The sequence below is a fragment of the Lynx rufus genome, unplaced genomic scaffold (assembly GCF_022079265.1).
Source record: "Lynx rufus isolate CCGP_SWC_20201006 ecotype Redwood Valley unplaced genomic scaffold, mLynRuf1.p SCAF_8, whole genome shotgun sequence".
NCBI classification, from domain to species: domain Eukaryota; kingdom Metazoa; phylum Chordata; class Mammalia; order Carnivora; family Felidae; genus Lynx; species Lynx rufus.
Genome location: NW_025814896.1, coordinates 120253036 through 120275485, shown reverse-complemented (window position 1 = coordinate 120275485; position 22450 = coordinate 120253036). Strand labels below are relative to the sequence as shown.

The following is a 22450-nucleotide window of genomic DNA, read 5'->3' as shown; positions in this document are numbered from 1 at the left end:
CAGCAGTTTGATGAGTGTGGTGTATTACTTTTATTATTCAAAACAAAGAAACGAAGATAGGAAAGAAATCAAGAAAAGTATTTCCATTAAAATAAAATAACACAGATTTTGGAGTAAGACATATCTGAGTTTGAATGTTGGCTCTGCCCCTTAAAGCTGCGTTACCTTGGGAAGTAGCTTAATACCTCTGAGGCTCAGCTATCTCGTTTTTTCTTTAAAAATTTTTAATGTTTATTTATTTTTGAGAGAAAGAGAGAGAGAGAGAGAGAGAGAGAGAGAGAGAGAGAGAGTGGGGGAGGGGCAGAGAGAGAGGGAGACACAGAGTCTGAAGCAGGCTCCAGGCTCTGAGCTGGTAGCACAGAGCCCGATGTGGGGCTCAAACTCGCGAACTGTGATATCAGACCTGAGCCAAAGTCGGACGCTTAACCGACTGAGCCACCAGGCGCCCCGGCTCAGCTAGCTCTTGCCTGTCCCCCAGAACTGCTGAGATTAAGTGCGATAAGGATTTAGCATAGCTCACAGCCAGGGCTCAACTCATGGCAGCTGTGATGATGATTTATTCTCAATTCTACTTGCTAATTTCAAGCAGGGATACAAACGAGCCATGAAAAAAAAGCCAAAAGGCAGACAGAAGACAGAGGAGGAGAAGAAACAGGCCAAGTAATTCACAGATAGGACATCCTGTCCTTGGAGCTGACAGCACCAGGCCCGCCCTTCTGCGGCAGAGGGTGAGGGGATATGGCATTCCTGTGGTTCATTTTAGCAAGACTATAAGGGAGTGCGGGACCCCACTTTAAGGAGGAAAACAGGGAAGGATGAAACCACGGAAGCCCCAGCTCGCTCAGCTGCTGCATAACCCCCGGGAGCAGGGAGGCTGTGCCCGTGCGCGTGGGCAGCCGCGCCCACAACTCAAGGGGAGGGGGGAAATTAGTAACATAACCACTTAGCATTTATAAGGTGCATCTGCACATCCCATTTGAACTCTGCAGTCATCTCCTGCGGTGTAGACAGGGCAGACAAGGAGCCTGAGGCTCAGACAAGCAAAATGCCTTTTGTGCCTAAGGTCAAACAATTAGGAAGAGACTCCGAACTGGACCTTGCCAAATTCTCTTTTTAGGATGCTGTACTGTTTCTAGGAGAACACCCGGAGCAGGCTGGGGCGGAGTGTGCCCTGAAGGCTGCAGGCTCTGGGAATGGGACAGGGGGACAGAGCTGGGCGAGCGGAGCAGTGCATCGTGTGAGCTGGCAGCCTGACCCAATAAAGATGCCAGCGCTATTCTGGGTGACATGCGGGAAGAGGGGGCTGGGGGAGGGGAGTCTGTAATTGGGACACCAAACTTCCCATCTACGCCCTCTTCTGCCCCAGGCCTACTTTCCATGATTGATCCCTCTCTAGTAAGCAGGTTGTGGCTGACAGCCCAGAGCGGGAGGCCTGGCTCTGTATGTATCCGCCCCTCCTGACAGAGACCCACAATCACTCTATGCCGGACAGATCCTAAGAGTTCTCATATGACCCTCCCTCTCAATGGCTGCCATCACAGTATTTTCCCCTTAATATTAAAATCTCATCGCTCAGCTCTGTCTTAGGGACTGACCCCAATCTCCTTATCAGCTGTCTCAGCACACACACACACACACACACACACACACACCTTTTCCTGTTCTGTTCTGAAAACTGGCATCCAACATCATAGGGTGAGTTTTCCTTCTGGGTCTTTCCCAATCACCTGCCACAGCAAACCCGACTTGTCTCCGCAATCTGGTCCCTCTGTCCCCACAGGCCAGCTCTCCACTCTGCCTAGCCTGCCTGGGGAGGCCGGAACTTCTCTCCCTGTTTCAGATTCAACTCCGATGTCACAGACCTGTGAATAAATCTAGGGACTCAACCCAGAGCCGAGAATGTTCTTACCGAGGTAAACTTTGCCTCTGTAATGAAACCTGTTTAACTATCCGGATTCTATTTAGAGCAAGGAATGCTCTCTCTCTAAACTTGGAGAGCGCCCGAATATAAAATCAAATTCTAAAACAAAAACAGCAAGGGGCACGTGGGTAGCTCAGTCAGTTGAGCGTCTGACTTTGGCTCAGGTCATGATCTCGCTGTCCGTGAGTTCAAGCCCTGAGTCCGGCTCTGTGCTGACAGCTCAGAGCCTGGAGCCTGCTTCAGATTCTGTATCTCCCTCGCTCTCTGCCCCTCCCCCACTCACGCTCTGTCTCTCAAAAATAAATAAATGTTAAAAAAAAAAAATTTAAAACAAAAACAGCAAACCAAACTGCCCTCCTGCGGCCCTTCTAAGGGATGAAGGCAAACTGGCTTTTCTGGAGTCCCTGTAATTATAATATTGGCTTATTGATATATGATTATTGATTACATATTTATTGATCATCTCCTCTGGGGCTTGGAGCCCCTCCCCCCATATTACCTCATTTCAACCTCAATAATCCTGCAGGGCGATTTACTATCTTGACTTTACAGGTGAAGAAATTTGAGTTCAGAGAGGTTAAAAAAACCTTTTCCAGGTCACAAGTGGCAGAGCAGGGACTAGAATTCAGTATGTTCTAAACCCAAAATCTAGTCTCTTTCTGCTGCACCATGGCGCCTTTGAAAAGACTCTCTGGTGGGGCACCTGGGTGGCTCAGTCGGTTGACCGTCCGACTTCGGCTCAGGTCATGATCTCACAGTTTGTGGGTTCGAGCCCCGCATCAGGCTCTGTGCTGACCACTTGCTCAGAACCTAGAGCCTGCTTCAGATTCTGTGTCTCCTTCTCTCCCTGCCCCTCCCCGGCTCACACTTTGTCTCACTCTGTTTCTCAAAAATGAATAAATGCTAAAAAAAACAAATGAAAAGACTCTCTGGTGGCTGGGGTCGCAAAGGCCCAAGAACTAAAGTTACAAATAGAATTGTGTGACTATAAACCAATGGTTCTAGACATTGTCAAATACAGACCCTTAGAGGACAATTTTGTATCCATACAATTAAAAATAAAGTCCATTATGAGAAACTAAAAATAAAAGGTCACACATGTAGAACAGTTCCTGCTGGAGCTGGTTGCAAAAATGGGTTTTCAAAGTAACTTTCATAAACATTGTGATAGTGGAAGGCACCTCACCTGTGTAGCAACTAGTGGTGGCACAGAGATCGTGAAGAAAAAAGAAAAAGGGGGAGTTTTCCCAAAAGAACTTGATATGGGCGCGTTTCAAGAGTTGCCTGGAGTAACACCTTTTAAAGGCACTGGGGGGGCGCCTGGGTGGCGCAGTCGGTTAAGCGTCCGACTTCAGCCAGGTCACGATCTCGCGCTCCGTGAGTTCGAGCCCCGCGTCAGGCTCTGGGCTGATGGCTCAGAGCCTGGAGCCTGTTTCCGATTCTGTGTCTCCCTCTCTCTCTGCCCCTCGCCCGTTCATGCTCTGCCTCTCTCTGTCCCAAAAATAAATGAACGTTGAAAAAAAAAAAATTTAAAAGGCACTGGGAAGGGCATGTAGGGGCAAATGCTTGTAGCTGGAGGAGGAGGAGGAAAACCATTTTTCCAACCAAAGCCTTCTTTTCTCTTTAAAAAAAAATTTTTTTTAAATGTTTATTTATTTTTGAGAGAGAGAGAGAGAGACAGAGCACGAGCAGGGGAGGAGCAGAGAGACAGGGAGACCCAGAATCCGAAACAGGCTCCAGGCTCTGAGCTGTCAGCACAGAGCCTGACGCGGGGTTCAAACTCACAAACCGTGAGATCATGACCTGAGCTGAAGCCGGACGCTCGACGATCAACCGACTGAGCCACCCAGGCACCCCCTTTTTTTTTCTTTTTTTTTTAAAAAGTTTTATTTAAGTAATCTCTATACTCAACGTGGGGCTAGAACTCAAGAGTCGCATGCTCTTCTGACTGAGCCAACCAGGCACCCCTCCCCAACAAAAGTTTTCTAAAGGGACAACATGACTTCAGGTAATTTCTTTCCAACAACGCTTTTTTTTTTTTTTTTTGCTCTTCCTGTGAGTGGCCTTCAGTGTTTTTCATCCCTAGAGTACCAAAATAAAGCAAAATATTCCACATGTGAATTGAGCAAAGGGAACAACGCCCTGATTAATAGGCTTTGGGAAAAGAGTTTTTCAGCCCTGCTGAAATGAGGCTGCAAATAGTGAGACCCGGTGCCCCCCTTCCTCCAGGGAGGCAACTTCTTCCGCCCCCCACCCTCAGTTTTGCATGCGAAATGAGGGGTTTGGGGCAGACAGTGTGAGGTCCCGATGAGCAACGCTTGCACCATGATGCTACCCTGTGGCTCTCTGTGCTGAGTCAGAATCACAACTAGGATTCCAGTTATGAGGGAATTGTTTTTGCTTTATTTTAAAGCACCAACTGCTGCTAAAAAAAAAAAAAAAAAAAAAAAAAAAGTAACTAAAAAAATTGTTTCATATAAACACATCCTTGATCTATTTTTTACTTTTGTAACTTCTGTGATTTTTAAAAAAGTTTTGAGGTAAACGCACAGCAAAATGGTTAGCAAATAACATTTTAAAAAGGAAAAAATTTTTTAGTAATTCAGAATTGCATATAGTTGATCACTTGGCATTTACTTATTTACTTTTAATTTTTATTAATTTTGAGAGAGAGAGAGAGAGAGAGAGCTGTCAGCACAGAGCCTGATACAGGGTTCTAACTCATGAAACACGAACTCATGAAATGCAAGATCACGACCTGAGCCCAAGTCAGACACTTAACCGACTGAGCCACCCAGGCTCCCCCCTGGTATTTATTAACAATTTTTTTTTTTTATTTGAAGTAGGCTCAATGCCCAGCGTGGAACTCAATGCAGGGCTTGAACTCAGGACCCTAAGACCAGGAGCCAGATGCTTAACTGACTGAACCACCCCAGTTCCCCTAATAAATTTTTTTGAAGTAATTTATTTATTGGAGTTTTTTCTTAGAGAAATCTATAATTGTTTATTTATTTTTTAAAGTTTATTTATTTTGCAAGAGAGAGAGAACAAGCAGGGGGAGGAGCAGAGAGAGCGGGAGAGAGAGAGAGAGACAGAATCCTAAGCAGACTGCACTGACAGTATGGAGCCTGATGCCGGGCTTGAATTCACGAACCATGAGATCATGACCTGAACCAAAATCAAGAGTCAGATGCTTAACCAACTGAGCCACCCAGGTGCCAAATCTATAATTGTTTATATCCTTTGTATTTTAAGTACAGTAGAGATTATTAAGATGTCATTATTGCCTTAATACCTTTTATCCTTACCCAGACATGTTTTAGTATTTTTATATAACATACATACTTTGTATGTATTCTGAGCAGGTTATACACATTCTGTATAAAATAACATGGTTAAGGTGTGAACATACTTAACCATTATTTTGAAAAAGCTTGTGAATGTATTTCTTTTTTTTTAATGTTTATTTATTTTTGAGACAGAGAGAGACAGAGCACAAGTGGGGGAGGGGCAGAGAGAGAGGGAGACACAGAATCCGAAGCAGGTTCCAGGCTATGAGCTGTCAGCACAAAACCCGACACGGGGCTCGAACCCACAAACTATGAGATCATGACCTGAGTTGAAGTCAGACGCTTACCGACCGAGCCACCTTTCTTTTCAATAGTTATTACTAGCATCTATTTTTAAAAAGTATTTAAAGAAAAAAAAAAGTATTTAAAGCACTTAAAAAAATTTTTTTAAATTTATTTTGAGAGAGAGAGAGTGCAAGTGGTGAGGAGCAGAGAGAGAGAGAGGGAGAGAGAGAATCCCAAGCAGGCTCTATGCTCTCAGTGCAGAACCCAATGTGGGGCTTGAACTCATGAACTGTGAGATCATGACCTGAGCTGAAGTCAAGAGCTGAAGGCTTAACCAACTAAGCCACCCAGGTGCCCCTTAAGATAGCTTTTTTAATTAAAAAAAAAATCTATGAATGATTTTTCAGTGTATACAAACTATTCTGAGAAATGAATAAACTCCTCTGAAGCATGAAATTACAAAAGTCCAATCAAGATCCTTTCTCAGGTCGAGATTAAAGGAGACCAACGAGGCACTGCCTTTAAATGCCATGTCCCAGCTCAGGTAGGGAGGCAGAAAATTGCCCTCAAGGACACTATTGGGATAAGTGGCTAAGACTGAATATTGCCTACATAATAGTATTGTGCCAGTATAAGATTTCCTGGATTTGATCACTGTATTGTGGTTATGTAAGAATGTGCTCATTCTTAGAGAATACAGCTAAGGGGTCAAGATGTCTGCAACTTAATCTCAAATGGTTAGGGGATGGGGAATAAAGCAAGAGGTGGCAAAATATTAACATTTGGTAATTTTGATGAAAGATATTAAGGGAATTCTTTGCACCGTTCTTGCAATGCTTATTTTTCAAAATAAAAAGGTAATAAACACATGACTTCTCAGAGCCTCTCATCCCATCTCTATTTAATGTAAAGAAATTCCCCCACCTGCAAACTTTCATTCAGGAACCTGTCCAAGCACAAAATCAGTCACCCTACAGACCAGAAGCCTCACCAGCATCTGCCTCCAGCAGAGGGCACTGGAGTCATGGCTTTCAAGTGGGGCTTCCTTGCAGAATCACCTGGAAGCTTCAAAAAAAATTTTAAGTCCTTGGGATCCACCCAAGACAGACTATTTATCTATCTATCACCCAAGACCTTTTAAATCAGACTCTCTGGAACCCAAATCACAGGTGAGAACCTCTGTGCTAGATGATGTACTACTATGGGTCCCTACCTAGAGTGGAAAGGTGCATTTTGAGTCCAAAGTGACACCACTGAAAAGTCCTCTACCCATAAGGGGCACCTGGGTGGCTCAGTCAGTTAAGCAACAGCTTCGGCTTAGGTCACGATCTCATGGTTCAAGAGTTCAGGCTCCGTGTCAGGCTCTAAGCTGACAGTGTGGGGCCTGCTGGGGATTCTCTCTCTCCCTCTCTCTCTGCTCCTCCTCCTTCTCTCTCTCTCTCTCTCAAAATAAGTAAATAAACCTTAAAAAAAAAAGTAGTAAAAAAAAAAAAAGACCTCTACTCATGAACTTGCCTCTTACAAAGTTGCACAGTGTCAGCCTGGGTAGGATCGGCCTTTTAGAAAGTAGACAGATTAAGTGGGCATCAGATGCCCCAGTGAGAAGCCACAGACCTCTATGGCTAGCTTCCCACTGAGCTTTGGGGAGAATGCTGCCCTATCTTGGCATTAATATTCCTAAGATAAAGAGAGCAAAGAACCTCCAGGGAAGTGCTTTGGTATCCAGCCTCCTAAACACCACTGTCTACAGATTTTCAATCAAGGGACAGTGGTCCAGGTGAGTGAGGCAGTCCCTCTGCCGGGTTTGAAGATCATCTTCAGGGCCACCAGCAGAGGGAGCCACACACACACACACACACACACACACACACACACACACACACACAGCCAGGGGACGCAAACTGTACCTAAGAGCTGGGCTACAAGGAAACAGGTGGAAATGCTGAATCACCACGCTGAGCTGAGTGAAACTATAAAGATTGGATCACGCCTCTATCATTTCCTGATCTGATTACTTCTCTGTATTCAGAAAATACAGACTGGACTGTGAGCTCTGTGTCGGATTTACCTTCTGTCTGGAGAGTCTAAAATACAGTAAGGCAAATATTAACTATCGTCGCTGTTTTTGGCACCCGAAAAACGAATATTCACCAAACTGACAGAATGTTATCATTCACTGGGAGTGCCAAAAGGCTGAGACGCTCTTCCTCTCCGTAGGTCCCTCATGGGGCACTCGAGGAAAACACTTTGTTTTTGGCAAAACACCCTTCCTTCGTGAAGACCTCTGTGTTAGGTCTCGAGAAATCCATACTCCATCGGAACTTTCCCCACCCTTCTCCAAAGGCACAGAAGCCTCTGTCTCCCGCAGGCTCCTGGCCACCCCCAACCTGGGGTGGGCCGGCAAGTGCCTAGGCCCAGACCAGGGGGAGAGAGACTCACACTCCAGCTGGCACGAGCGGCTGGAACTTCCACTGCTCCTCCTCGCAGTCCAGGAAAAGCCGATTCATGATCTTGTTCTTCTCCTCAGGGGGGATGAAGTTCTCGATGATTAGGTACCTGGGAGCAGGAATGAGGTAGAGATGGGGAACTGGGGGGGGTGGTAAGAGACCACACAGCGCATGTGAAGGTTGAAGGATTAGAAGCAAGAAGCAAAGAGGCAGAGGGAACAGAGGAGAAAGCAGAGAATTGGAGGAAGAGGGTCCCTACAGAAGTCGCAGAGCTTGAAATCACTGCTTCCAATGCAAGGACTGTAAGCTCAGGGCCTGAGGGATGACCCGTGGCCAGCACCCAGCATGCACTTTGGGGGACTGATCGTATACAGGCAGAGCAGAGGAAAGAGAAGGAAACAAGGAGAGGAGGTTGATAAGCAACTCTAGAACTTAGACCTCGTCCCCATCCCTCGACACATTCTCTTCCTAAGGGACGTGGACTCCTGGGTGAGCAGACGGCTGGAATGAGGCCTTCAGGAAGGAATTAAGCCCACCAGGGAGAGGCCAGGGAGTGAGGCACGGCCGTGAGGACCAGGACCGGGAAGGGGAGGGGGCCCTACTTGAGCTTGAGCTCCCGGGTCTGCTCATTCTGCGCCTCCTCCAGGTCCTGCCGCACGCGGATGTATTCATCATGCTGGTCCTGGATCTCTGCCTTCACCGCCTGCAGCTTGGCGTAGAGCTGCGTGGAGACAGGCGCAGCTCAGAGGCTGTGCAGTGTGGCAGCGAGGCCCCTGTGACCCAGCCTGGGCCCCACCGACGCAGGCTCAGGGTCTACCAGCTGAGTTCGGGGTGAGGTCCAAGTCTGAATCTCCCTCTTGCCCCGTCACAAATCAGGGCAAGTTATTCAAAGGGCTGTCCTGTCCCTCCCAACACTAGGGCCCGTTACCTGCTCCCTCTCAGCTGCTGGCAGCATTGTGGAATGTTCAAACTGAAAGGGACCCGCGAGACCTTTTAATCCAACACCCTCTTTTTTATAGAAGAGGTAACTCAGGCACAGAGACGCTCAGGGAGACACAACTAGTTAACAGAAGAGTCAGAATCGGGACCCAGGTACACAACAGCTGGTGCAGGGTCCAGGGAGGGGAAGGGGGCCTAAGCCAGTTTGCAAGGTGACCCATCCCACTCCTGCCTCTCCAGGGGCTCTCATGAATGGGGGTGTGGAGGGCAGCACAGAGCCTGCTGTCCCACTCCTAACCCACCAAGAGGCAGGTATGTCCCTGGAAACTGCCACTGTGGCTGGGCAGCCTGGCCAGCACTGGGGCAGCCACGTCGACAACCCTCAGGGTTCTCCAGGCTCTTCCCAGAATCCGGGCCGGAGTTTGCTGTCCCTATACATGCCCTTCCCTGGCCAAGGACTTGGCAGAGTCCCGGAGAGCAGTCTCAGCCCTTCCCATGTCCACAGGCGCCTCTGGCTCCCTTCCTGAGCTCCCCCAGGCTGTGTCTTCTCAGGTCTCCTCGACACTCCGGGCCCTGTCCCAGGCCTGGCTACCCAAATTGTGACTCACTGATGACACTGTACAGGGGAAAGTTACCCACCGCCGTGAGGATGGCAACTGGAGACTGGAAGTGAAGGCCTTCCGAGCCTCTCAGGCCCCGCCTGGCCCAGGAGCAAAGGCTCTGTTCCACTCCAGCGCCAGACCCCTGCCTTCCCCACCCCTCACCCCGGCAGCCCCGGCAAAGTAACTCGGGGCTTCAGCAGTTCAAGCCAAGTGGGGAAGGGGCCCTACGACACATACCCCTCGGGAGGGTGACCGTCTTGGGGAGAGGCTGCCGGGCCCTCACACACTTTGACCCCTTCGCCTGTGGCATCTCACCTTCTTGAGTTTCTTGGTTTTGACCTCCACCTCCTGCTGCAGGGACGTGTAGGTGCCTCGGAGCTCCATGGTCTCTTCATCTCGGAGCATCATCTCCTGCTGCATTTCCCGTTCACGGCGTTTCTAGGCCAAGGCAGGGAACAGGGGCTCAGTGGGGCAGCGTGTACCGGGGAGGGCCAAGGGAGTTCAGGGGACAGGTGCATCCTGCCTCGCATGGGGTCTGGCTGCATGGTGACCACAGATGCCAGGGGGGAGAAGACAGTGTCCCATGGCCCGTGGCCCCTGCTTCGACCCCAACCTCAGTGGTGCCTCTTTGAACCTTCTTCTTGGCTCATATAGCTGGCACATTCTAGGGGTGTCCAGCAGCTATAGATTCCCATCATACTGGCTTCCCAGCTTCCTCACCCTCTCCCCTTGCGGTGTCACCGATGACCGGAAGGACCAACAAATTGTGGTTCTTGAAGACTTCAGATGTGGTCATACAGATGGAAAAGAACATTCGCCCTTGTGGCAGGAATTAACACCAGATGCCCCGTAGAGGCTGATGTCATGGAGAACTGCCACTTCCTCTCAGCCGTCGGCGGGCAGTGCCCCGGACACAGGCAGGCTCCTGGGCTGGTGGGCCCATGGGATCCAGGGCATCGGGTCTTAGGTTCTTAGCACTGTATTCCAGGGATCTTGAGTCCACGATGGCTCACTGCCCCATGCCCTCCAGACAAGACCTCAAGGCCATGCCCCCCACGAGACCCGAAGCCCCCAGCCCTACCTGCTCCGCAATCTCCTGCCTCTTCAGCTCCAACATCTTCTGCTGCTCATTGGTGTGATCCATGATGTTCCTGCCCCCGATGAGCAGCTTGCTCTCCATGGCCTGGGGACACAGAGGGATTAGGTGAGGGGCTTTTCAAATGGCCACGGCATCACCAGGTTGAGAGGTTTGGCTTCCCTGCTCCGCGGTCCTTCCGGGCGTGGACAAAAGATGTATCCCAGACAGGGCCTGTGGTCCTCACTGAGAACAAAGTTTCCCCTCCAGCCTCCTGGGCTCCAGCCCAAGGCTCCCATTGTCAAGAAGACTGTCAGGTGAGGCAAAGAGAGGGCATCCCTCGGGGAATATAGACACCTGATCTGTTTGCTTTGGATAGAGATGGAAGGTTGGTTCACCATGCCTAGGAGGGGCGTGCAGAAGGCATCCTAATCCTGGCTTTCGGCTGGAGCCGGTGTTCAAGAGTGGGGAGCAGATGCTCCAGTCAACAGGCAGCCCAGCTCTTTAGCTAACTGGCTCCTGACTCAGGAAGAGGGCTCTCAACACAGGTGTAATCTTCAGCTGACACAGAAAGCAAAAGCAAAGGAAGACCTTGCAGCACTAAGGGGCAATATGAGGTTCCAGAAGCGGCATGAGCCCTGGAGAGCTCCAGAAAGACTCGGGTTCTGCCCACTAAATGCAAGGCCCTGGCCAAGTTACCCCCTTCGGCTCTCACATCCGTAACACGGGAACTGCTCTGTTCCAGGGAGGCCGACAAATATTTGCTGGGTACTATGTGCGAGGGGCTGAACTAAGCCCCTAACAAACACCATCTCTGATCTCCATCCTCACCCTAAGAGAAAGGTGCTATTGCTTTCCCCACTGAACAAATGAAGAAACGGAGAGTAACCAGCCTGAGGTCATGCAGCTAGTTAACAAAGAGGGAAGATTTGAACCCGCCACCCTCAGTCCGTGAGCCCCTGTGCTGGGTGAAAGCCCCAGCCCGGTGCTAGGCACACGCCTGCCAGGGGTGCTGGTTGACCCTGAAGCTTAACTGGTCATGCATTTGTATCAACTGGGTAACCTGTGACTACATAAAATGCACTTTCATTCTTGCTAATCAGAGGGTGCTGCCCCAGGGCACTCCAGCTGTCCTCTGATTTCATCCCAGGCTTCCCGGAAGGTTGAAATCACCTTGAGCCACCAGAAGATATTGGCTGCCTCCCCACTGGAAATTTTCCCAGTGGAACCGGCTGACCTGCTTGAGGGCTCTCAAAGCAGACGGTGCTGTCACAATGTGGGAGAAAGGAAGACCCTTTGCCACCTGTGAGAGCCCCATCACCGTGGACAAAGCGGGACAGGGGTTAAGGGTTGCTTTTGGGGGTCAGAGGTTGAGCTGTGTGAGGATGCCATTGGGCGCTGAGCAAAACCGGGCCAGTCAGAGCGGCCCCACACAGCCTCCGAAGCCAAGGGCAGGGCTGCCGCAGAGCAAGGGGCCCGGATAGCTGCCTGTCCTCACGGCCACACCACCGCCACCTGCTGGGCTACTGCCCCTCCCCTCCAGGCCTTGCTGTGAGTTACTATCTCACCACCCAGCCCCCCCCTCCCCACCACAGGCACAAACTCAGCCTAGATTCTTCCTTCTCACCCAAGGCGGCTATCCTTTCAGTGAGTGACTCCTTAAATCTTGTGCTCCAGGCACCTTAGCTTCCTCACCCCAGGCCCTGCCCTGCGTGCAACCCCCACCTCCCCTACACCAAGCCAGTCATCAGACCCCTTCAAGTCTGCCTTGTTAGGGATCCCGCCATTCCCACCTTTTCATCCTCACGACTGACACCTGCTGACTTCACTGCGGTCTCCATGACTCACCTGGGTTTTTGCCATGGACTCCCTGCTGCCTCAGTTTCCCCTTCCATCCACCCCCCGCATGACACCCAGGGGCAGTCACCAAAAACACAAGTCTGAGCCTGCCCCTCCTCTGCTGCGAAGTATTTAACAGGCCTCCATTCCTCGCAGGATAAAACCCAAGGTCGGCAGCAGCTCCCTGCCCCGCGGGCTGGCCCAGCCCCCCAGCCTCCCTGGCTGCCTACTCCCCAGGTGTGCCCTGTGCTCCAGTTCCACCCAAAGAATCCCAGCTCCTGCAGGGAACTAAGTCAAAGAAAGACAAATATCATATGATTTCACTCAGATGTGGCATTTGAGATACAAAACCGATGACCATAAGGGAAGGGAAGCAAAAATAATATAAAAACAGAGAGGGAGACAAACCACAAGAGGCTCTTAAATACAGAGAACAAACTGAGGGCTGCCGGCGGCGTGTTGGGTGGGGGGAAGGGCCGAAGGGGTGAGGGGCATCGAGGAGGACACCGGTTAGGATGAGCACTGGGTGTTATATGTAAGCGATGAATCACTAAATTTGTTCCTGAAAAACAAAGAATAAATTTATTTTTGATTAAAAAAAAAAAAGGAGGAATTCCAGCTCCTGGAATGTGCTGTGCCTTTCCACGACACCGGGGTCCTCTTCCCACTCCACGTCCACCTGGAAAATCGCTCCTTATCCTGCAAGACCCACCTTGAGCACCTTGGGATGTTTTCTCTGATTCCCTCAAATCTGCACATTTCTTCCTTTGGGCCTAACTAAGACACGTCCCTACCATTTTCCCAGAATGGACCATTACTGCTGATATCCTGTCTCCCCTGTGAGCTCCTTCAGGGTAGGAATCGTGTCTTGGTGCTCGGCACATAGTAAGTGCTCAATAAATGTGTGCTGAACTGAAAGGAATCCCTGAGGTGGTCCCAGAGGGGGGTTCTAGGTCCTTTTCCTGGGCCCGCTCATCCAGAATAGAACCGGCCCTTTCTGGCAACTTCTCCTACTTCAACTGACTGGCCCACACTCACTGGTGCAGGGTGAAAGGGCAGAGCAGTGGGGTCTGAGAATCTGGGAAGCCTGGCAGGAGGGATGGGACGCGTGTGAAGAGGCAGGAAGGAGACAAGGCAGCAGTTCTGTCATATGCGGAGGAAACCCCCTCCTGCTGGGGCCATGGATAACTGATCCCTCCAAATACTGGGTAATGAGATGTTGGGGGACTTGGTGTCTGGCCTGGCTTCCCGTTCTGGAACACTCCAGCCCTGAGTCCTCGCACTTCCCGTGGTACTCTACGTGACTCTAGTGTTCTTCACTCTTTGCCACCTCATAAAGACACGACTTCTCAAACTTGGTTGCTATATTAGAGTCACTGGGGAGCCTTTCAAATTCCCACTGCGGGGCCACATCGCATTATAATCTTGGGCCCTTCGGCTCATGACCGGCCGTGAGAACTCCCAAGCCAGGTGCTCCATGGAAGAGTCTGGTAAGGAAGGCGCGGGGCAACTGCTGATGCCCCGGTTTTCCTGATGGAGTTAAGGATGGGGACCTGGGTTGAGAGAGAACAGGACGGGGAACCAGGAGGAAGAAAACCATTATTTTCTTTGCTGGTCAGCTGTTCCATATTTACTTCTCCTACTAAACCTTTAAGAATTGGGTCTTAAGGGGCGCCTGGGTGGCGCAGTCGGTTAAGCGTCCGACTTCAGCCAGGTCACGATCTCACGGTCCGTGAGTTCGAGCCCCGCGTCGGGCTCTGGGCTGATGGCTCAGAGCCTGGAGCCTGTTTCCGATTCTGTGTCTCCCTCTCTCTCTGCCCCTCCCCCGTTCATGCTCTGTCTCTCTCTGTCCCAAAAATAAATAAACGTTGAAAAAAAAATTTAAAAAAAAAAAAAAAAAAAAAAAAAAAAAAAAAAAAAAGAATTGGGTCTTAAACTTTGATGTCTATTAGAGTCACCTGGGGAGGTTTTATTAGGCCCAGGCTACACCCCACTGTCAATCAAATTGGAAAGGGGCAGGAGAGCCAGTGATGAGGTCTGGGCATTGGTGTTTTTTCAAGGTTCGTATTTAAGAATCACTGCTTTTTTTTTTTTTAATTAATTAATTTTTATTTTTTTAAAGTTTATTTATCTTTGAGAGAAAGAGACAGAGCACAAGTAGGGGAGGGGCAGAGAGAGAGAGGGAGACACAGAATCCAAAGCAGGCTCCAGGCTCTGAGCTGTCAGCACAGAGCCCAATGCGGGACTAGAACCCATGAAATGCGAGATCATTACCTGAGCCGAAGTTGGATGCTTAACCGACTGAGCCACCCAGGGGCCCCTAAATTTATTCTGAGAGAGAGAGAGAGAGAGCACAAGCAGGGGAGGGACGGAGAGAGATGGAGAGAGAGAGAATCCCAAGTGGGCTCCACACTGTCAGTGCAGAGCCAGATGCAGGGCTTGAACTCAGGAACCGTGAAATCATGACCCGAGCCAGAATCAAGAGTCAGACACTTAGCTGACTGAGTCACCCAGGTGCCGCAGAATCACTGCTTTTTGAGGTTCCCCCCAGAATCAATATTACCAGGGGACTTGGTACAAATGCAGGATCTCAGGCCCTACACAGCCCTAGTGAATCAGAATCTGCTTTGTAAGGAGATCCCCAGGTGGCCCGTGTGACATGCTTTAAGGGGCATGCTGTTAGCACCATCGTTTTCCTTACGAAAGCTCCGACAGGTTAAGTTACCCATCCACCGTCAGTCACATCACGGCCATTAAATTTAAATGGAAAATCCAGGCCCAGGTCGGCCTGGCTCCAAAGCCCATGCTCTTTCTACTCCAGACATTCTGTTCAATGTTTTAGGAAGCAGAACCTGCTAAGAGAAGAGCAACACGTTTCTATCAGGAGAAAATCGTGTCTGACTCATCCCCATGGTTATTCCGGTACATGGGGAAGCCAGTGGCCAGAACGTTAGAGGTTAAAATACCCCTGCCTTGGTTAAGTTAGATGGGGGGGGCTGGGGTCGGTGGGGGGTGGGTGGGTAAGGAGACAGAGAAGTATATTCTCGTAATAGGGGGGTGGATTAGGAAAAGGAAACAGAAACAGGCATCTCTCTGGATGGAAAACTGTTCAGATGTTAAAAGACAGGACTGATCTCCACTAGAAATCACACAAGAAAGAGAGCACTGGCCAGATACCCAGCTCCACAGATGCCCCCAGAGCTTCGTAAGTGGTAACGTCCAAGAGAATTTCTAGGCCGTGTGAGCTGACAAAAAAAATGTCAGATGAGCTTCAATTACAGTTTTACATTCTGGGAAAAAGTAATCCTAGCTCTACTCATTAAATGATAGCTGTGAGCAATCAGTTAGGAGTTAAAAAAAAAAAAAAAAGTGGGGGAGGGGGGAGTAATTCTCTATTGTTCCCAGAAGACATTGGCTTAATATGCTTCCACAGCTAAAAAAGCCACTAGCATCTGGCCAGGCACCATCATGAAGGCTTTTTTGGAAACAAAACAAAAATCATTCTACCCTAATATAAAATGGTGACGCAGCTCAATCTGGAGCACTGTGTGTAGTTCCCTCACTGCGTCTCTGGGGACACGGAGGAGAGTGATCTAGAGAAGGGCGGCTAAAACCATCCAAGGGCTATTAAAAATTAGGACTCTTTAGCCTGCAAAGACAAAGAAAGGTTACGAGGATAGACCTGGAAACTATACGATCAAAATAGGTGTGGGGGTGCCTGGCTGGCTCAGTCGGTAGAGCATGCGACTCCTGATCTCAGGGTCGTGAGTTCGAGCCCCAGGCTGGGGCATAGAGCTTGCTTAATTAAAAAAAATAAAATATGGGGCACCTTAGTGGCTCAGTCGGTTAAGTTTCTGACTCATGATTTTGGCTCAGGTTATGATCTCTTGGTCGTGAGATCGAGCCCTGCATCAGGCTCTGTGCTACGTGCACAGCCTGCTTGAGATTCTCTATCTTTCTTTCTGCCCCTCTCCCGCTCAGGCACACGTTCTCTTAAAATGATAAACATTAAAAAAGAATAATAAAATAGGGGCACCTGGGTGGCTCAGTCAGTTAAGCATCTGACCTTGGCTCAGGTCGTGATCTCGTGGTTCATCAGGTGGAGGGAGCCCTGTGCTGACAGTGTGACAGAGACCGCTTTGGATTCTGTCTCCCTCTCTCTCTGCCCCTCCCCTGCTCATACTCTCTCTCTCTCTCAAATGAATAAACATTAAAAAAAAATGTTCCCTTTAAAAGATAAAATTAAATTAAAATAGGTGTGAAAAGGAAAGATCCAGGCTTTTCCAATCAGTCCTGGTACATAGAGGAAGAGCTTATACTTTGGGTTTTTTTTTTTTAAATTTTTTTTTTTTTCAACGTTTATTTATTTTTGGGACAGAGAGAGACAGAGCATGAACGGGGGAGGGGCAGAGAGAGAGGGAGACACAGAATCGGAAACAGGCTCCAGGTTCTGAGCCATCAGCCCAGAGCCCGACGCGGGGCTCGAACTCACGGACCGCGAGATCGTGACCTGGCTGAAGTCGGACGCTTAACCGACTGCGCCACCCAGGCGCCCCTACTTTGGGTTTTTTTGACAAAGAAAGGGAAGTTCTGCTGTTCATAAAAGGTGATAAATTTATGGAATTGGTTATCTCAGGAGGACTGTTTTAAATATCTAACAGTTTATTAAGGGATTCTAAAGACACATTTTTTTTTAATTTTTTTTTTTCCAACGTTTATTTATTTTTGGGACAGAGAGAGACAGAGCATGAACGGGGGAGGGGCAGAGAGAGAGGGAGACACAGAATCAGAAGCAGGCTCCAGGCTCTGAGCCATCAGCCCAGAGCCCGACGCGGGGCTCGAACTCACGGACCGCGAGATCGTGACCTGGCTGAAGTCGGACGCTTAACCGACTGCGCCACCCAGGCGCCCCAAGACACATTTTTTTAAAAGTAAGCTCTATGCCCAGTGTGGGGCTTGAACGCAGGACCCCGAGATCAAGAGTTGCTCTACTCCCCCAGGTGCCCTCCTGAGCACACATATTTAACCTTTTATTATCTTTCTCTCCCTTCAGGAAAAAAAAAGCACTAATATCAGAATAACCACAGAAATAAAAGAAAATTAGGAAAAGACATATTCCTCACATACTCAGCTTCTTTTATTTTCCCTGTTTTTCCAGATTTTTCCATATGCACACATCATTTTTTCACATCAACAGGCAAGGTATAAATATACACTCATGTCCTGCTATTTCCATTTAATCAAATCTCTCCAGAATTTCCTGTTACTTCACTAAGGTTTATGACTATAAATTCGATGATTGCATAATACAGCAGCTAATTTAAATATATTTCATTAACCTGCATTAGAAGATATTTTGGTTGTGTTGGGGCACCTGGGTGGCTCAGTCGGTTAAGCGTCCGATTTCCGCTCGGGTCATGATCTCACGGTCCATGAGTTCGAGCCCTGCATCGGGCTCCGTGCTGACAGCTCAGAGCCTGGAGCCTGTTTCAGATTCTGTGTCTCCCTCTCTCTGACCCTCCCCCGTTCATGCTCTGTCTCTCTCTGTCTCAAAAATAAAAATAAACATTTAAAAAAATTAAAAAAAAAAGATATTTTGGTTGTGTACAATGTTTATGACAAACATCCTTGTACATATCATTTTTTGTTTTTTTTAGATGACTTTCTTAGAAGGAAATTTCAGGAGTGGACAAAGGATTATAAACATTTTGTCTATCTTAGAACATACTGCCAAATTCTAACAAGTTTATACCACTTAAACTACTGCCAGCAATAAATAACGGAGCTGCTTTTATTACAATGTCATAGGCACGAAGTATTATCATTAAAAATTGCTCTAGGGGCACCTGGGTGGCTCAGTCGGTTAAGCGTCCGACTTCAGCTCAGGTCACGATCTCACGGTCCGTGAGTTCGAGCCCCGCGTCGGGCTCTGGGCTGATGGCTCAGAGCCTGGAGCCTGCTTCCCATTCTGTGTCTCCCTCTCTCTCTGCCCCTTCCCCGTTCATGCTCTGTCTCTCTCTGTCTCAAAAATAAATAAATGTTTAAAAAAAATTTTAAAATTGCTCTAATAGTAGATATAAAATTGAGCCTTCCCATTTATTTTATATTCTCTATACCTTTCAGGTGGACTTGTGGAGGTCTGAGCTCTCCTTTCACAACATATCCTTTTACGCTTTTCTCAAGTTTTTTTTTTTTTCTTGGTGATCTTTAAGTAAGGAGACAGACCTCTGATTCAAAACAATTCTTTGTTCAGCCTCCACTTTCTCCAGCTACCCACACCTAGTCCTTTGCTCTCTTCATTCAAAATTCGGCCTGACAGGGGTGCCTGGGTGGCTCGGCTGGTTAAGTGTCCGACTTTGGCTCAGGTCATGATCTCGCAGTTTGTGACTTCAAGCCCCACATAGGACTCTCTGTCAGAGCAAAGCCCGCTTCAGATCCTCTGTCCCCCTCTCTCTCTGCACCTCCCTCTCTCTCCCTCTCTCTCTCAAAAATGAATACACATTAAAAAAAAAAATTCTGGGGCGCCTGGGTGGCGCAGTCGGTTGAGGTCCGACTTCAGCCAGGTCACGATCTCGCGGTCCGGGAGTTCGAGCCCCGCGTCGGGCTCGGGGCTGATGGCTCAGAGCCTGGAGCCTGTTTCCGATTCTGTGTCTCCCTCTCTCTCTGCCCCTCCCCCGTTCATGCTCTGTCTCTCTCTGTCCCAAAAATAAATAAACGTTGAAAAAAAAAATTAAAAAAAAAAATTCTGCCTGACAATGTCCAAATGGATTCAAGATACCCATTTAGACAGTCAGGCAGACTTTGAGCTGCCAATCAGGCCTGGAATCTGCTGTTCCAGCCAAGACCACCAGGGCCCCCAGGTTCTGAGCCTCCCCTACCCGTACAATAGGACTCTCAGGACTGATTTCTGTCAGTTCTTGCTAATTGGCCTTCATGTTAGATCTCCTCCTTGGATCTAGAACTCTGCTTCAGGATCTCTCCTTCTGGCTGGGCCCTGGGCTCCACGAAGAGAATTCTGGATGATGTCTGACTGTCTGTTATCACCCCACTCCCATTTGTCCACAGCCCCTGTGCTTCTCCGCCAGCCCCGCCGAAACCCAGCACAGACGTGGTCTGAATGACAACTGAATTTGCCTTTCTGGTGACTCACCAAGTCTTGCCCACTTGTCCAGCCCACGCTGTCAGCCAAGCCTGGCTGACAGAGCCTGTCTTATGCTAGAAGGGGGGGGCTGGTCCTGGCACAACATCTGTGGGCAGGTGCAAGGTCTCAGCCCCCACCTTCTCCCCATTCTCAACCCATGCTGTCTGCTTCGCCCCCACGCTCTGAAATATGTCATGCATGACTTCAATTCTTTGCTTGGAAACATGGGTGGGATTTTTTTGTTGCTTTTACTTTTATGTCCACCCCCCCCCATTTTTCTGAGGATACCAGTTGCCATCTCCTCCTTTTCTTCAAATCTCTGTCCTTACTATCACCTATGGAGGACAGGGAGGGACAGGGATGCCTCAAATCCGTAGGCCCACTTCAGGCTGGGATTTACTAAACAGAGGGGCTGGGAATACAGGGTTCCTAGTCCCCAGGAACAGTTCCCTGGAGCTCTTAGCTGCCCTAGTTAATGCTGCCTTTGTGATCTCTCAAGGCAAAAGACAGGTGGGTGGGGCCTGTGGACAGGACTGGGTTTGGTCCTACTGGTTCTAAATAAGTCCAGTGTAACTAAAAGGCCAGCAGAGGCTGTGGGGGTGGAAGAGGCAGGGCTGGGCGCTCCAAGGCCATGGTCTGACTCTTGAGAGACTGATACAAATCGCGGCAGAAGTAAGGCAGCCTCAGCAAATCATGGACCCCACCCCCTTTGCTTTACAGATGGGACACTAAGATGTGTCAACAGAGACGGAGTAGTCTAAGCCTGGAGTCTCATAATCCACGAAATTTTAAGTGTAATCTGGGGGTGCCTGGGTGGCTCAGGTCACGATCTCACGGTTTGTGAGTTTAAGCCCCGTTGTCGGGCTCTGTGCTGACAGCTCAGAGCCTGGAGCCTGCTTCGGATTCAGTGTCTCCCTCTCTCTCTACCCCTCCCCCACTCATGCTCTGTCTCTCTCTGTCTCAGAAATGAACATTAAAAAATAAACAAAATAAAGAAGAGTAATCTGCTCCTACATTGACTATGTTCTTTCCAGATAATTTCCCAATTTGACCAGGGTCTTGATTCCAGGCATTACAGGCGGCTGCTGTGACAACTGATAGCCCATTTCATCACAGGGACCATGTCAGCCTTCAGGCCCAGCTTGGGATATTCAGAGGTTCACCCCTTCCTGTGCAGGGAGAGCAAGACCAGAAGGAAGAGGAAAGAGGCCTCAGTACTCATTAAGCGCCGATCTGGAAAGACAAGAGACAGCCAGGCCCAGAGAGCCACTCTTCTGAGAAGATACGATCAGGTATGATTTCACAGAAGCCAGACAGGCTCTGCCCTGCCAGCGCCAGCTAATCTATGACATTCTGAGGGCGACAGGAATCACAGATGCAACTTGCCATGTGCCTGTGGCCAGGCTAGGTCCTTTTAAGATTAATCATCCCATTTGAGATAACAAGAATGACTGCCATTTGACATAAAAGGAAACTGAGATTCAGACTGGTAAACAGACTCGCTCAAGGTCATGGAGCCAGTAAATGGCAGAGGTGATATTTGAACAGCAGCTTCCTAACTCCACTGGCGTCCTTTTCCCCGTTCCACAGCTTTCTCCTGGGTTCAGGAAGGAAGGAGCCTGGGAGAGAAGCAGCATTTGGTATTTGCACCTTTGCCAATTCGGGAACCATCAGGAAAGCTCAGGGCGCCATTTCTTTCTCTCTGAGCCGAAACAGGCAGATCTCTGCTGAAGATGCTTTTGCCTGAGGCATCTTCTGGGGGCCTCTGAGATGAGCGGGTTAGAGTCTTAACCACATGCCTGGGGGGAGGCTGTCAGTGTCACTAGCATCCCGGAGAGAGGCTAGCCCCTGGAATGTTCATGGGAAAGGCCACCTCCCAAGTTCCACAGAGGAATGATATAAACAGCACTGGGCATGTCAGGGAGCCTGAATGCTGGTACATTTGCTATGTAATCTATTACAACCTATTTGCTATGAAATCTAGGGCATCAGACCCTGGACTTCAGTTTCCTAATCTGTAAAACAGAAGAGAATACCACCAACCTTGCAGGCTTTGGGTAAGAACGGTGAGTTGGATAACAGATGTGAAAGTACTTGGTAAGTGATAAAGTACAATCAAATGTCAGCAGTTACTTGTCAATCAGTGTCTACTCATCACAAAGAGCAACACAAAACAATCAGTGGAACAGTCCTTGCTCAAATCTCTTGTTACCACCACTCCTACTGTCACAGGCCTATTTCTCCTTCTGTGGCTCCCTCGTTACAGATCTTGAGAAGATAGCAGTAAGAGAAAAAAAAAAAAAAAGAAAGAAAGAAAAAAGAAAAAGAAACCAAAGAGACAACAGTAAAGGGAAGAACCGTGCTATTTGCAGTGATTTTCTGCCCCGGGGGACAGAAATCAGGAGACTCAGGCTGTTTCCTGCCTTGAGTCTCCTTGGATGGCTCAAAACACAACAGAAAGGATTGGTCTCTCAAATGCTAGGAATTCTCCCATCAAGAAGAAAAAAATTAGCGATCGGGAAGCATATTGGCTGGGGAGTGAACTGAGCTGGACTCTGCTCCCAGCTTTGTATTGGACAGGGGATGGATGCCCCTCGGAGAAAAGCGGGAAGGAAAAAAACAGCCCGTTCACTTCGGTCAGAAAACCACAAACACCTCACATCTGATCCCTACCTTCCTCCTTCTCCCCTACTTCCCTTGTTTAGATGTAGTGTTCTAGAGGGTGTCTCTCCAGCACCAGGGATGCAAGTGAACGACAGAACGCTATAATGTCAGAACTGGATGAGACCTAAGGAGGCATAAAGGGCAGACTCAGCATTTGACAGCCTGGGCACAGGGCCAAGGGCTTAGGTGGGTCACTGGGGTCATACAGCCTCCAGCCCCCAGGCAATGCTTGGTCATTCCTCTCCAG

The 22450-nt window shown here is 49.0% G+C and overlaps 1 protein-coding gene and 1 non-coding gene across 4 annotated transcripts in view; one reads left to right on the top strand and one right to left on the bottom strand.

The window, feature by feature from the left end:
• KIF3C (kinesin family member 3C) overlaps nucleotides 1–22450 on the bottom strand; it is a 38902-nt gene that overhangs the window by 5577 nt on the left and 10875 nt on the right. For all 3 annotated transcript variants that reach the window (XM_047068758.1, XM_047068760.1, XM_047068759.1), the window contains exons 2-5: nucleotides 10566–10667; nucleotides 9800–9922; nucleotides 8546–8664; nucleotides 7936–8052 (exon numbers count right to left, since the gene is read on the bottom strand). In XM_047068758.1, coding sequence (XP_046924714.1) covers nucleotides 7936–8052; nucleotides 8546–8664; nucleotides 9800–9922; nucleotides 10566–10667 — 461 coding nt within the window. The remainder of the gene's footprint in view (nucleotides 1–7935; nucleotides 8053–8545; nucleotides 8665–9799; nucleotides 9923–10565; nucleotides 10668–22450) is intronic.
• On the top strand, nucleotides 16115–16188 carry TRNAR-CCU (transfer RNA arginine (anticodon CCU)). Its single transcript has one exon. It is a non-coding gene; the product is annotated as a tRNA-Arg (tRNA).